General features: G+C 33.2%; 5 protein-coding genes across 5 annotated transcripts; 3 read left to right on the plus strand and 2 right to left on the minus strand.

The window, feature by feature from the left end:
• Window positions 1-32: 32 nt before the first annotated feature.
• Window positions 33-1661, plus strand: LOC118266869 (uncharacterized). Its single transcript, XM_035580464.2, has 2 exons — window positions 33-948; window positions 1035-1661. Exons 1-2 carry the CDS (start codon window positions 935-937, stop codon window positions 1576-1578), a joined length of 558 nt encoding a protein of 185 aa, XP_035436357.1. The 5' UTR covers window positions 33-934; the 3' UTR covers window positions 1579-1661.
• LOC118266867 (neuferricin homolog) lies at window positions 1655-3540 on the minus strand. The gene is made up of 4 exons (XM_050702890.1): window positions 3058-3540; window positions 2835-2978; window positions 2448-2634; window positions 1655-2004 (listed from the first exon to the last, which is right to left on the minus strand). Exons 1-4 carry the CDS (start codon window positions 3386-3388, stop codon window positions 1836-1838), a joined length of 831 nt encoding a protein of 276 aa, XP_050558847.1. The 5' UTR covers window positions 3389-3540; the 3' UTR covers window positions 1655-1835.
• A 283-nt stretch (window positions 3541-3823) lies between these two features.
• Window positions 3824-5430, plus strand: LOC118266752 (3-oxoacyl-[acyl-carrier-protein] synthase, mitochondrial). The gene has a single exon (XM_035580278.2). It carries the CDS (start codon window positions 4063-4065, stop codon window positions 5356-5358), a length of 1296 nt encoding a protein of 431 aa, XP_035436171.1. The 5' UTR covers window positions 3824-4062; the 3' UTR covers window positions 5359-5430.
• Window positions 5417-11297, minus strand: LOC118266751 (gametogenetin-binding protein 2-like). Its single transcript, XM_035580276.2, has 8 exons — window positions 11088-11297; window positions 10609-10799; window positions 9462-9605; window positions 8600-8927; window positions 7652-7876; window positions 7233-7514; window positions 6711-7151; window positions 5417-6623 (listed from the first exon to the last, which is right to left on the minus strand). The coding sequence occupies exons 1-8, from the start codon at window positions 11175-11177 to the stop codon at window positions 6432-6434; spliced, it is 1893 nt and encodes a 630-aa protein (XP_035436169.2). The 5' UTR covers window positions 11178-11297; the 3' UTR covers window positions 5417-6431.
• Window positions 11298-11590: 293 nt separating this feature from the next.
• Window positions 11591-12796, plus strand: LOC118266753 (ribosome maturation protein SBDS). The gene is made up of 2 exons (XM_035580279.2): window positions 11591-11887; window positions 11972-12796. The coding sequence occupies exons 1-2, from the start codon at window positions 11757-11759 to the stop codon at window positions 12594-12596; spliced, it is 756 nt and encodes a 251-aa protein (XP_035436172.1). The 5' UTR covers window positions 11591-11756; the 3' UTR covers window positions 12597-12796.
• The last annotated feature ends 598 nt before the right edge of the window (window positions 12797-13394 follow it).

Consider the following 13394-nt stretch of genomic DNA (forward strand, 5'->3'; position numbering starts at 1 on the left):
CTCATTATTTTTGAAGTCGATTAAAAATAAATGGAGTACTCGACGACTACAGTAAAACAATCAGATAACATACAGCAAAAAGAAGTCCTATGTATTGTACAGTTGATTAAATTATAATGATTAACTTACCTAACGTTTGCAGCCAAATTGTTATTATTTATAGTTTGGTGAGTAGGTAAGGTACCTACAACAAGTTTAGTTTGTTACGAGCAGAGTACTTGTAAAAAATAACTAAAATAAGCTCAAATCTACCCTACAGTTCTATTTTCTGGTTAATGAATAGTACAATCTTTTTAATTAGTTACATTGTGGAAAGAAGTCATTTTGAGATAATAAAATGAATTTATTTTTTCTGTAAACAGGCTACAAAAGAACAATTTTACACGTAAAAAAATTTTTTTTTGAAAAAGAAGATGAGTTGTTATTATATTTAATAGGTAACAGTCAAGAGGTTCAAATAAACCGCTGAATTAAATTATTTTGTATTATTTTATTGACTGCGTTTGATTATCGCATTTTTTTGATTTGTGTTCTGAAAAAATAGTGCATTATTAAAATTCAAATGGAAAAATAAATAAATGTAATATTTTACTTAGATACGAAACATAATAAAAACCTCACAGCCTCACAGCATTTACCATTTTTAGTTTAACTTAAACTGAGATTTCTAATATACTTTTTCTTGACATGGCAACACTGTCATTCTACGGTTTTAAATTCAAGTTGCCAGCTGTGATCTGCCACATTTCGATTTTCGTGGAACGCGCCGTTTTGTTTATGTTCTACAGTTATTGTAATTTGTATTGTAATCTGTTAAAAAGTTACTTAAAAGTTTAGAATACTTGAATGAACTGGACATTTGATTGTAATGAAGTCGTATTTTATTACAATACATGAATTATGCGAGGCGAATAACTGATTTTTAACTAAAATAATGGACGCATCTAGGTATGATCTATATTATTGTTTCATTATTTTTGTATGTTGATAATTATGTAGTGGCGATAGGCAATATAATCGATTTCGTTTTACAGTGAGCTGCCAAATAAAATGGCACACTTAGACATAATGGAGATTGACGAACTCTCTCCCGAAGTCGCAGAAAATAAACCTCCAGTGCCCGAGTTGCCATCTAGAGTTTTAAGAAAAAGGAAATCTATAATGCCCGAAGCAAGTAAATCATCGAATCGTAGAGTTAGTATGAAGCCAAGTAAACGTATTATGACTGAAAATGCAAACCCTAAGCAAATAGAAGCTTTGTATCTGAACAAAAAAGTCAAGTCACTATCACAGACTTTAGAAACTATTTACGAGGAACCAAAGGCTCAGAACAGCGACAATGAAGTACTTATTGGTGGCAGGAAAGTAAAAAGACTGTTAACATTCCAATTAGGTAATCAATACACAAAAGAAAAGATAAAGAAGCGTAGAGCTAAAATAAAGAAACTTCTGGGAAACAAATCCTTTTTGAATAGAAAAAAGATACCAATGCAAGTATTTCTTAAAACTATTGAGTGTTTGGAATTGGATGAAGTAGTGAAAACGGAAGCTTCTTTGCCACTTAAAGATAAGGTGTAATGATTTTAATAAGACTTATTACCAATGGTATTATTCTAAATGTGTATCAGTGATTGTACAAAATAAACTTCAGCTGTTAATCATTGCAGACTTTTATTTGTTGTTATTATGCTATAATTAAAACATTCAGATTCAACGAAACATTCATAATTCATGTTTATATAAATACTTACAAGTAATTAAGTAATGGAATGAAAAAGATTTAACAATCTCAATAAATAATAATACTAATGACATATGAAACCAGGATAAAATATTCAAATTTTTACTAAACATTCTGTAGAAGACTTAGGACAGTTGTCATATTCTTTTATAAGACCTACAGCATCACTTTCTACTTCATTAAGGCAGACACAGCGAGGTTTTTCTACTCCAGGAGTGAAGAGTTGCCGAGGAACTCCTATCCAGCTCCTTTTAACACCGCCACTGGAAAACAACAATTTAATTTATATTATATTGTAACGGTAATTTCTATCTCTCTCCACATAGTATCCCCTTCTACTATCATTGCTGCCATAGCACAGAGTGTGTATTATTAAGTTACAGAAATTTATAACACCTCTGAATTGTAAACATACACACAAATACCTTTAGGTTTCTATCTATTTACCAATCTTTACAATAAATTAGAAAGAATAATAGTGTTTTAATTCTTTAGAACTGAATATGGTGTTCTTTAAAAAATATATATTGTAGATAAAGTAATAATATTCTCCTGTGTCTTTGTTAAATATTACATACACATCACTTATTTTTGGTACAACAATTTGTTAACCATGCCCCAAGTTGTCCCTTCTAGTCACTGTCAACACCTATTTTAATTGTTAATCAGACCTATCTGCAAAAATATAATTTTAAAATGCATAAACCTTGATTTGGTACACCAGACTTTAGTGCCCTCATCAGCAGACCATGCAATATTACAAGGTGGATACTTCTGGTCTTCTCTTCTGGACACTTCTTTCTCCACTTCACATTGTTTTATTTTGTTTACAAACTCCTTCATATAAACAGTCTCTTGGCCATCAATATCATAGAATCTTCCTATGAGGACACCTGAAAAAATCGGTCAGGTTGTAAACTGTTAAATAAATATTAGTCTTAAAAACTATTTTATAATTCAATCGAGAATTTAGTGTACTGCTAGGTATTTGAAATTAAGAATTTATGAATTTGTTATTAAACATTGTAATTAATTTGGAACGTTGAATAAACAAATGTATAATTTAATTGTATTTTATTTAATGCACACTTACCAACTTCTATATACTTTTTCTTGAATGTATTCCGCCAATGGACTAGGGTCAATAAGTCATTACAGGATAAGTCCATTACATGGTCTTTTTCATCACTTTCATCTTTGAAATTACCAGTAACAAGGGCTCTAGATCCATCTTTACCTGAATAATATTTTTTTGAAGTTTAGCATGTAGGTACTTAATGTTTTTAGCATATTATTTAATTTAGAATAATAATTACCTATAAAGTAATGGTATGCAGCACCCTTTTTATAATGTCTATTTCCTTCTGTAACATTGAAAACTGTGCCTAATACTGCCAAAAACAAATCACTCTGTGTCTCTCCATCAAATTGTGCTAATTTATTTGCAGTAAAAAAGCCTGGTCTGTCGTTTTCCTTATTTGTGTCATTTAAAAAATCTTCATAGTATAGCTTCAATTTAATATGATATAAGTAAGCTCCCAAAACTACCGCTATTGGAACTATTAATTTGAAATTATTTATTATAGCCGTACAAACCATAGTTGAATAACAAGGAAGCTTATAATACCAAACAATTTTATTAGACATATATTTATACACACAGAATAAGCTTCTTTACTTCAGCTTACAATATATACTTTTCTTGTTGAATAACTGTAAAATCATTCGACAAGGCAGCACGTACTTTCGAAAAAAGCACCTTTCGTGCTCTCTTTCTGTCCATGTCATAGTCAAACGTAAACAAAACAAACATCTGTCAAGTCAACAGGAAAAGTGTCGAATAAATAGATTTGATTTATAGGCTTTTAAGTTTGTCAAACCTGTGCACTACAGATACGATGCAACTTTTTGTCAGTTTTTATCAACCATTAAAGCATTTTTAAGTACTTTATTATTGAAGCTATATTAGGTAGTAAAATTAATTTGTTTTAATATGAGCATATTAGTTTAGTTACCCGGGTAGAGCAAACTAATCGGGTCAAATGCCAAGTGTCAGAATTTCCTACTGGCATCATCGCAACACTAATGTTTTTATCGAGAAATTCTAACCTTTCGTAATTCGTATTATAGCTTTTTATTGTTAGGATTCATATAATTAACAAAGATAAATAATAATCTATAAATTTATCAAATTTAAATGAGTTAATTGACCAAAGCAAATCCTTAAAAAAATAAGAATCTCTGAAAGTAATGTTATGAAAATATTACCTATTATTCTTTGTATACTTTGAGTGTGACCTCTGTCTAAATACATTAAAATTATGTCGGCAAAACTAATTCACCAAATAAGAACAATCACTCAGTCTTCACAACGAAGAAGAGTTGTTGTAACAGGACTAGGAGTGGTATCTCCTCTTGGTACAGGCACAGAACTAGCATGGCAAAATATTTTGAAAGGTCAATGTGGTATAGTCAGTCTGCAAGGCAATGAATACTCTAAATTACCTTGTAGAGTAGCCGGGCTAGTGCCTTTGGAAAAAGATGATAAAGTGATGAAAGCACTATCCAAGTCTAACCTGAAGTCTATGGCTCCAGCTACATGCCTCGCTCTTGTTGCAACAGAAGAAGCATTAGCTGATGCAAAATGGTTTCCAAAGTCCGATATTGACAGAGAATCCACAGGTGTAGCTATTGGGATGGGAATGATAGATTTGAAAGATGTTTGTGATACTAATGAGGCATTGAAAATAGGTTACAACAAAGTTAGCCCTTTCTTTGTTCCTAGAATATTACCTAACATGGCAGCTGGTCACATAAGCATTAAATACGGCTTCAGAGGACCTAATCATGCTGTGTCTACAGCGTGTGCAACAGGTGCACATTCAATTGGTGATGCCTTTAGATTTATAAGAAATGGTGACGCAGATGTGATGGTTTGTGGAGGTGCGGAGTCTTGTATCAGTCCTTTAGCCATAGCCGGATTTAGTAGATTAAGAGCATTAAGCACATCTTTCAACGATGATCCAGGAAAGGCATCTAGGCCATTTGATAAGAAGCGAGATGGCTTTGTCATGGGTGAAGGTGCAGCTGTTTTAGTTTTGGAAGAGTACCAGCATGCATTAGAGAGAAATGCAAAAATGTATGCAGAAATTCTAGGCTATGGGTTATCAGGAGATGCAAGTCACATAACTGCTCCAAGAGAGGATGGAAGTGGGGCTGTGTTATCAATGAGCCGTGCATTGAGAGATGGCTGCATTGATAAAGAGAAAGTTACCTATATCAATGCTCATGCCACATCAACTCCTATAGGAGATGGTATTGAAGCAACAGCCATCAAAACTCTGTTTAAGGATCACAGTGGAAATATATTAATCTCATCTACAAAAGGAGCTCATGGACATTTACTAGGTGCTGCAGGCAATTTAGAAGCAGTATTTACAATATTGTCCTGTCATCAAGGAATAATACCACCAACAATCAATTTGGAAGAACCTGTTGATGAATTAAATTATGTCGCCAAAGAATCAAAGCCATGGACTGTTGACAGGAGAGTTGCATTAAAAAATTCATTTGGTTTTGGTGGAACAAATGCAACACTTTGCATTGGACAATTGTAAATAGAGATATGAATACAAGTCTGTAAAATAGAATTGCATAATATGTTGTAAATAAAACTTATTATCACTGTATTATATAGTATATTTAAAACTTGAGTTTACAAATGTTTTCCGACTTTAATAACAATGGCGAAACAGCCAAGGTAACTCCCGACCTTTTGCTTTTCTAAGCTTTTTGATAACGAGCAATAATTCATCATGAACCACATAATGTTGAGTCACATAAAGCATTGAAATAAAATAATTTGATCAAAAAATGCTACTTTAAATATTTCATTACTAAGCTTTCTAACAATTTAAATAGTAAATATATTAAATGCTGGTTTTAATCCAGTCAATCCATTGTATTTTTGGAATCATTCAAACATGCACTTGCAGGTTTTCCAGTGCCAGGCACTATGTCGCCAAATACAATTTTAACACTCGAAAGATTTTCAAATTCAAATAATTTATGAACTATATTAGAATTTGCAACCACCAACATTTTTATACTAATCTATTGCATTATGGTTACAATACATAATGATACGGATCTATTATAAATGGCGTACTATTAATTATAAATTATTTTAGGAAAAGATTTTTCCTTTGATTCTGCATAATGTTGATATTTTCACATGATGGTTTTGTAGATTCGGATCATTCAAGAAAATATCAAATCCGTTTGTTTAACATGAGAACAATACAGTCAGTCTATTCATTATTTGCACTGATTGCTTATTAATCTTCAACTAATATAGAGATAATGCAGATTACTGAGTATTTAACACAATTTATTTTACTATAGTAAGCAGGGAGATAGACAATGTATCTGAAGAACTTAACCTGGTATGCTACAATACATGTAATTAACATTAGTTTCTATTGAATGTAGAGGCTCTAGATAGTTACAATATGCACATAATCAGTACAGTTCCAACCAGATCACAACTTATTACTTACTGAATTCTTGGATATTAGTAATGTATTAGGTGTTTTATCTACAGACCATAAAAGCAGGGTATATAGTTATCCTTCAATAAAATGACTGGTTTTACAAAGTGCAGTTGAATGATAACAGGTAAGTGTCGCCCCTAAGTGGGCTGCTTGTCTTGTTTTAGCGGCTGTATCTGCGGCGTGTTCACACATAGCTGAGCGAATTTTTGGCGGAGGTTCTGTCGTAACTCCTGTCTTTTTTCCGTTATATTTCTACGTGATTTAAATTCCATTACCTCTTCTATAGGAATATAACTTGTATCCTGTTCTTCATCTGATGAACATGTATCCTGACAAAACAGAATAATGTAAGTTTGTAGAAGAAGACATACAATAGTATGCTACATAAACTGAATAATAATATCACCATAACTTACCATTAACATTTCCTGTAGAGAAAGTGTGAAACCTGAGCACAAAGTCTTATCATTTTTAGCCATATCTAAACAGTCGCCTCTCTCATGATTACAGAACCCTTCGGAACACGCCACTTCGGAACCTTCGGGTGAACTCATGAGAGAGGAACTCCCAGACATAGTTTCACAGCAACCTCCGTTGTTCCCAGATGAGTAGCCACAGTCTTGAGAATGCTCGTTCGGCGAGAGGTTACCGTTTTTGGTACGTTTCTTGCCCGTTTTTTTGGGTGAGCGACGTTTTGTAGTATCGTCATGACACGACTGACACCCGTCACCGCTGGCCTCGTAACACTGGTGATTGATGTAGTCGCGTGGTGAAAGCAGATCCGTCGGCGTGTCTCGTTCCTCTAGTAAACATTCCTCGCATTGGCACTTTTCATCTGGTTCTTCTGAATCAGCCTCCTGTAATAGATTGCTTAGTGTAATAATTGGTCCAGTGTGTAAATATACCGAAATAGATGCCAAAATTAATTTGAAACTTACTTTGCATTTGCTCTCAACGGCCTGTCGTTCCTTCTTCTTGCGTCGTTTGAGTTTCTTCTGTTCCTTTCTCTGTTGCCTAGTCTGTTCCTCTTGGGTAATTTCATCATATAGAAGTTGCAGTTTCGAGACTCCGGTTTTATGTTCCACAGCAGTTTCAAACTTGCGATAGAGTGCCTCTACTGCAACTGCGGCGAGTGTTTGACAGGTGCCTTCTTCTTCACGTAGCCTTAGAGAGATGCGTTGCAGTCGCTCATAAATACATATGCCGAGACAGATAAGTACCTGTAAACGTAAATTGTTTTGTTACTTTCGTACCTACAGTAATCAAGTTGTGGGAATTGGCAATTTATTCAGTACAATAGTGGTTTGATCACACAATCTTGCTTTTCAAAGTTTGATCCGACATCTGACATACATACCTCCTCTTGTGCAATTTCCAGTGTCTTAGCATGTCTCTCTCTGTGGTTTCCAAGTAGTTCAGGCTCCGCTCTAGCTATAAGGTGGGCGATGTAGTCAGTCTTAGCTTGCAGGTGCAGGTGCTTGTCTAAAAGGCATCGCTTGATACCACCGTACAGCGCGCCAACATATCCTTTCTCTTTCTGTGGTTCCTTCTCTTCCACTAGCAGCTGATAAGCTCGCAATACCTGCGGGCAACATAATATTGTTATCACAATGAGTAACCAAAGCTAACATAAATTAGCCTTGATTAACACAGCCTTGTAATAATTTGCTTATCATAGTCTTTTTAAATTCATAACAACTTTCTATGGGATACTGAATTGACAATTGATAACATTGTATGGAAAAATGTGTAATCTTTCTAACACTGACTGACTGTGATAGGCTACAGATAAAAACTGTGATCATTTTGTAAAATATGTGTTTTCGAAAGTAACATTATTACATAAGTAAGCAAAAAAAAATTGATAACAGAGATTTCTACAACTTATATCAGTTATTCTTTGATTGATAATGATAATATTGTTTATACAAGTATTATGTAAGCAAGACAAGAGTTTATCCGATGTTTTAAAGCACAGCTTGTCTTCTGACAAGCTGTGCTTTAAAACATCGGATAAACTTAGATTAACCTCTAACTACTCCAGACACTTTATAAGACATCATAGAAAATACATTTTGTATTCAAATAAGTTATGTGATGACTAAGATTTTTAAATTAATATCCAAGTAGTTGAAAATTGAATTGTAAACAGTAAAGAAAATCAGTAGAACTTATAAATTTAAGTACTAGTCATGGGTTATTTCATTAGTACTGAAAGCTTGCTACTGAAAAGAATTGTCTCCCAACAACGGACAAATAAGGGAAAAATAATTTATAACAACCAAAAAAGAGTTACAAAGCTCACCTTAGTTTTACAATCAGCACAGAAACGATGTTTTCTTAAATAGTTATGGAGCGTGTCGTGCAAGGTGTTGAAGTGTACGAGGGTAACGTGGTCGCGGGCGGAGGCGCGCATGGCGTCCCAGGCGGCGCGCCAGGCCGCCCGGCCGCCCCAGCCCCAGGCCGCCCAGCCCCAGCCGCACGGCGCGCTGGCCCCACCTGTGGCGCCAGCGCCCGCACTAGTAGCTTGCCCACCCCAGCCCCGAGCTGTGCCAGCCTCTAACGAATGTAGTGTACATCGTTGGGATTTCTTCCACCGCGGCTGGCTGAGAATAAGACATTCTATGCCCGAACTAAAACAAAAGTAACATTTATGCATTTTCTCACAGGTATTTTAAACAAAACCATAGCCTGGTGTCACAAAATTGCAAAGTAAAAGATCTCTATTTTTGGTAACCAAAAATTTTCTATAACAGACAGAGGTAGAGTAAGTGAGTCTATATTACCAGAAGGGTGTAAAAAATTGGTGTTTTGCAGGCTCTAATAAGTGTGCTCGGTTGTAGGAATTTTGCTTACCACCAAATAAAAAGACGAAATATCCTAATCTTAATATCAAGATAAAATATCCTAAGAGATTTGTTTTCTAAATGAATATTAACAATTACAGGTCTTGGGTAATCAATAGTAGATAATTATTTGGGGGCACAGCAGTGGCCCCACCAAGTTGAGAAATTGTCATCACATAACACAAAGCCATATAAGTCAAGTCAAAAACAAAGGCTATGTATACAGTATTGGTTACATAATGTACAGTAATGTTTTCGCCAGCTATAGTTGTATTAAATAGTAGTAATAGACTGTACACTTATAGTTTAAAAAAAAATTACCTGTGACCATTTAGTAAAGTGGCTAGGGACTGTGGATGTATTATTTTGTCTTCTCTTATTGTCATTATTTCATCAGGCGTCAGCACTAATGGATCCAATGTGGGATGTCCTGATTTACATAGTTGATAAAAAAGGCGTTCCACGCTGCAAAATAAATAAAACGCTATTAGTTGTATGTTCAATGTTTGTTGTAAACTACCTCTTTGGTTGGTTGAATGGTCACTAATGCAACAGGGAAACAAGGAGTATTAAGTTTGTTGCTTCCCTGATCAGGCAATATATTATAGTAAGTTTGTCAGGTTTTTAAAAATGAACTATATATTATAGTCATTCACTAATGATGTTGGGAATATTGAACTAATATGGCAATTATTATTAACGTATTATGATGTACATTTAGTACAACAAACAACAATAGTTTACTAAAACATCCGAACATGGTACCTCCACTTTTTTAGAAGTTGGTCAAAATAACTCAAACAGTTATACCTATCACTAGACATCACCAGATATAGCTAACTGTATTTCCCCACACTTAGATTTACCCTTTCTGTTCCCTAGTGTCAAAGATCATATCAGATAAATAACAATTATAATAATCTAAGATTTTGTACTGTGTATTCTACAAAATGCTGTATTTATGGTTAATTAATTCATATCCGGAGAAACTACTGCATGTAAATGTACTCTTTCAACATTGGTACAAGTAAACAAATATCAATAACTGACGTATTGGCAAATAAAACATAACCATGACAATATTTAATCATATTACATGATATTTACTCAAGCCATTTAAAATATATGAAAAAATTCTCAAGTAATTGACAATTTCACCTTCATATCAGTTTACAACTTATATCTATGATTGTATTTTAATAAATAATGTTAATCATGGTCATTGTAGCAATAGTTATATCTAACAAATTTAAGGTTATAATTGTATCTGAAAATAAGAAGTGCTATCACAATCTTGTTACAGTTAACCTAAAATTTGTTTATTATTATTATTCTTGTCTACTTAAAATACAGTAAGTACCAGAATATTATTATTAAGTATCCATTGACAACTGCAGTGTATGATTGGCTTAAATCTTCAAATTGGATGATAAATTAATAAACTTTGTAACTTGTATGTGTACTGTACCTTCTTCGACAGCCTACACAAGGAATGCTTTGATTTAATACATTAAAAATATCAGAAGCATCGACTCTGAGCGCTGCTTTCAGTTCGTCCGTCGTTAGAATTCTATATTTGCGCATAAATTCTTCGTACTCCCGACCTTTTACTTGTGGATTGTCACAAATTAAACCCATTGTGTTTAAATCCATGATCATCTGAAAACAAAAACATATTTTACTATATTCAACAAAGGAATATATTCGCAAAATAAGGTCATCTGCAAGACGTCATTAGATTGAATGAAATCAATGAACTTTTGATAAAAATTTATAGCCGCAATTGGTCAAAAATGTAAACTACAACTTAACTACATATCAGTACATGTGTTTGTATAGCAATGTTTACTTTTTATTGCGAGATTAAACTGATTATTTTTCATTATTTCTATCTCTGAATAGGTAATCTACGCTTGTGGTAATGTCAAAGTGCATGATACCACTTACTGTAAGGTTTTCGTAGATAGTTAACGGCAATTGCCGTCTTTTTATCACAGGTTCTTTTTCGCTGTTGTATATATCAACTAATTTCGCCATTTTAACGATTAATCACATAAAATCGCAGATAAAATACACAAATATAACAAAATGACGGCCAACTTCTCTAGAAATACACGTCGTGCGTTGCGTCTGACACAGCACAACCACAGATAATAAACATAACGTTTAAAATGATCGCGTCAAAGCGGATGTGAAAGAAGATGAAGTACATCACTACTAAAAACAGAGTGTAAGTTAAGTCATAGAAAAATCACATGTTTTTTGAAATTTTACTTATACTAAAACTCGAAATAACGATCTAAAAATACATTTAATAATAAACTGTAACTTATTATTCGCCACTTTCCTGTGAACGTGGGAAAGCGCATTCGCCGCGTCCGCTCTGCAAAAAGACAATTATAATCTGTACTACTATTTTTTATCTACTTAAGTACAATGTCAAACAATGACATCTTTTCTTTACTTTACTAAAAAAAAATACAGATTGCGAAAAGTGCGAAATTGCTTTCTGAAGTAAACATTATGCATTAAACAATTTTCCTAAAGGAACAGATAGTAATTGGATTTATTATCTACTTGAAATTAAATTAGTGAAGGAAATCAATTTACTTCACCATGTCTAAAATATTTACACCAACAAATCAAATTCGCTTAACTAACGTCGCCATCGTAAGGTTAAAAAAAGGTGGAAAGAGATTTGAAATAGCTTGTTACAGGAATAAGGTTTTATCATGGCGAAACAAATTGTGAGTCACTCGATTAGAACCAATATTGTCTGTTACTTGTACTCTAACACCAATATTGACTTTTCTTAATTCAATTTATTCCAGAGAAAAAGATATTGATGAAGTGCTGCAGACACACACAGTGTTTACAAACGTTTCCAAGGGACAGGTTGCCAAAAAGGAGGATTTAGTTAAAATATTTGGCAAAGATGATCAAACTGAAATATGCAAAGAGATATTGGAGAAAGGAGAACTTCAAGTTTCAGATAAAGAAAGGCATTCACAAATTGACTCTCTATTCAAAGACATAGCAACAACAGTAGCTGATAAATGTGTCAATCCTGAAACAAAGAGACCATATCCCGTGTCTATCATAGAAAAAGCAATGAAAGATATCCATTTCTCAGTAAATGTGAACAAAAGTGCTAAACAGCAGTCCCTTGATGTGATACAGCTATTGAAAAAGGAAATACCGCTAGAGCGAGCTCAAATGAGAGTAAGGATCTTACTTACTGGTAAAGAAGCAAGAAAAACAAAGGATAAGGTTGTTAAACTCGCTATGAGTGTTGAAGAAGAGAACTGGGATTCTGGCACCGCAAATATCATTTGCCTTATTGATCCTGGAAACTTCAGAGTTTTAGACGAGTTGGTTAGGACAGAAACTAAGGGTACTGGACAATTTGAGCTGCTCAACTTAAAGGAAATGGTTGAAGGAGAACAAGCATTATAAAATTTTTGTTGATTTGGTTGTTATTTGGATTTTTATTTCAAGTTTCAAATTATTTGTTGTTAACACTTCAATGTCCAACTGCTATCTTTGAACTTTGAGACTGTTCGCTTAGTTTCAAGACATAGAAGTTCAATCTTGGAAGTACATTTATAAAATTAATATACTAATTTATACATTTTAATACAAATATACTAAAATTATGAGTCTTTATTTTTTATTAACTTCTATCTTAAGTGTTGGTGCTAAACCTTTCTAATTGGACTGGGCTGGCTGGATTATCAAATGCTATGTATTCATGTAGCTCATTTAGTTTAAGTAAAAATATAGGTATTGGTACTTGATAGAAGAGGTAAATAATTGATATTGAAAATTAAAGAATATAATAAAATTTTAGTCTTGCTATACTCAAGTTACGACTTAATACATAAAAAAATGATTTATAATACGCTACCAATAGAATTAATTTAGATTTCAATTTAATACTAATAAACTCTGCTACCGCAAATCATGTCTATATTTCTATAATTATAAAAAAAAAATATTTCCAAAAATTTTTTTATTTTTTTATTGGCAAACTGTACAATGATCTTAATGTTGCCATCCGTCAATACACATTTTAATTAACCGTAAATGAGTCATTGTTAGAGTAACAGGATTTGATAGTGAGAAAATATGTAATTGCTATTTTTATTACTTAAAATAATAGTTTAGTCAGTTTTAGACTTTCAAACTGTTCATAAGAGTGAATTTCGATTTGTTTTTTGTAAAAAAAGAAAAAACCGGTGACGAATCAGTGAG

The sequence above is a fragment of the Spodoptera frugiperda genome, chromosome 23, assembly GCF_023101765.2.
Source record: "Spodoptera frugiperda isolate SF20-4 chromosome 23, AGI-APGP_CSIRO_Sfru_2.0, whole genome shotgun sequence".
In the NCBI taxonomy this organism is placed as follows: Eukaryota; Metazoa; Arthropoda; class Insecta; order Lepidoptera; family Noctuidae; genus Spodoptera; species Spodoptera frugiperda.

Coding starts and splice junctions, on each gene's coding strand:
- LOC118266753 (XM_035580279.2), top strand. CDS start 11,757: ATGTCTAAAATATTTACACCAACAAATCAAATTCGCTTAACTAACGTC. Junction 11,888..11,971: donor TTATCATGGCGAAACAAATT/GTGAGTCACTCG, acceptor AATTTATTCCAG/AGAAAAAGATATTGATGAAG.
- LOC118266867 (XM_050702890.1), bottom strand. CDS start 3,388: ATGTCTAATAAAATTGTTTGGTATTATAAGCTTCCTTGTTATTCAACT. Junction 2,979..3,057: donor TGCATACCATTACTTTATAG/GTAATTATTATT, acceptor AATATTATTCAG/GTAAAGATGGATCTAGAGCC. Junction 2,635..2,834: donor GAAAAAGTATATAGAAGTTG/GTAAGTGTGCAT, acceptor CGATTTTTTCAG/GTGTCCTCATAGGAAGATTC.
- LOC118266751 (XM_035580276.2), bottom strand. CDS start 11,177: ATGGCGAAATTAGTTGATATATACAACAGCGAAAAAGAACCTGTGATA. Junction 7,515..7,651: donor TGGAAATTGCACAAGAGGAG/GTATGTATGTCA, acceptor TTACGTTTACAG/GTACTTATCTGTCTCGGCAT. Junction 7,152..7,232: donor CCGTTGAGAGCAAATGCAAA/GTAAGTTTCAAA, acceptor AATCTATTACAG/GAGGCTGATTCAGAAGAACC.
- LOC118266752 (XM_035580278.2), top strand. CDS start 4,063: ATGTCGGCAAAACTAATTCACCAAATAAGAACAATCACTCAGTCTTCA.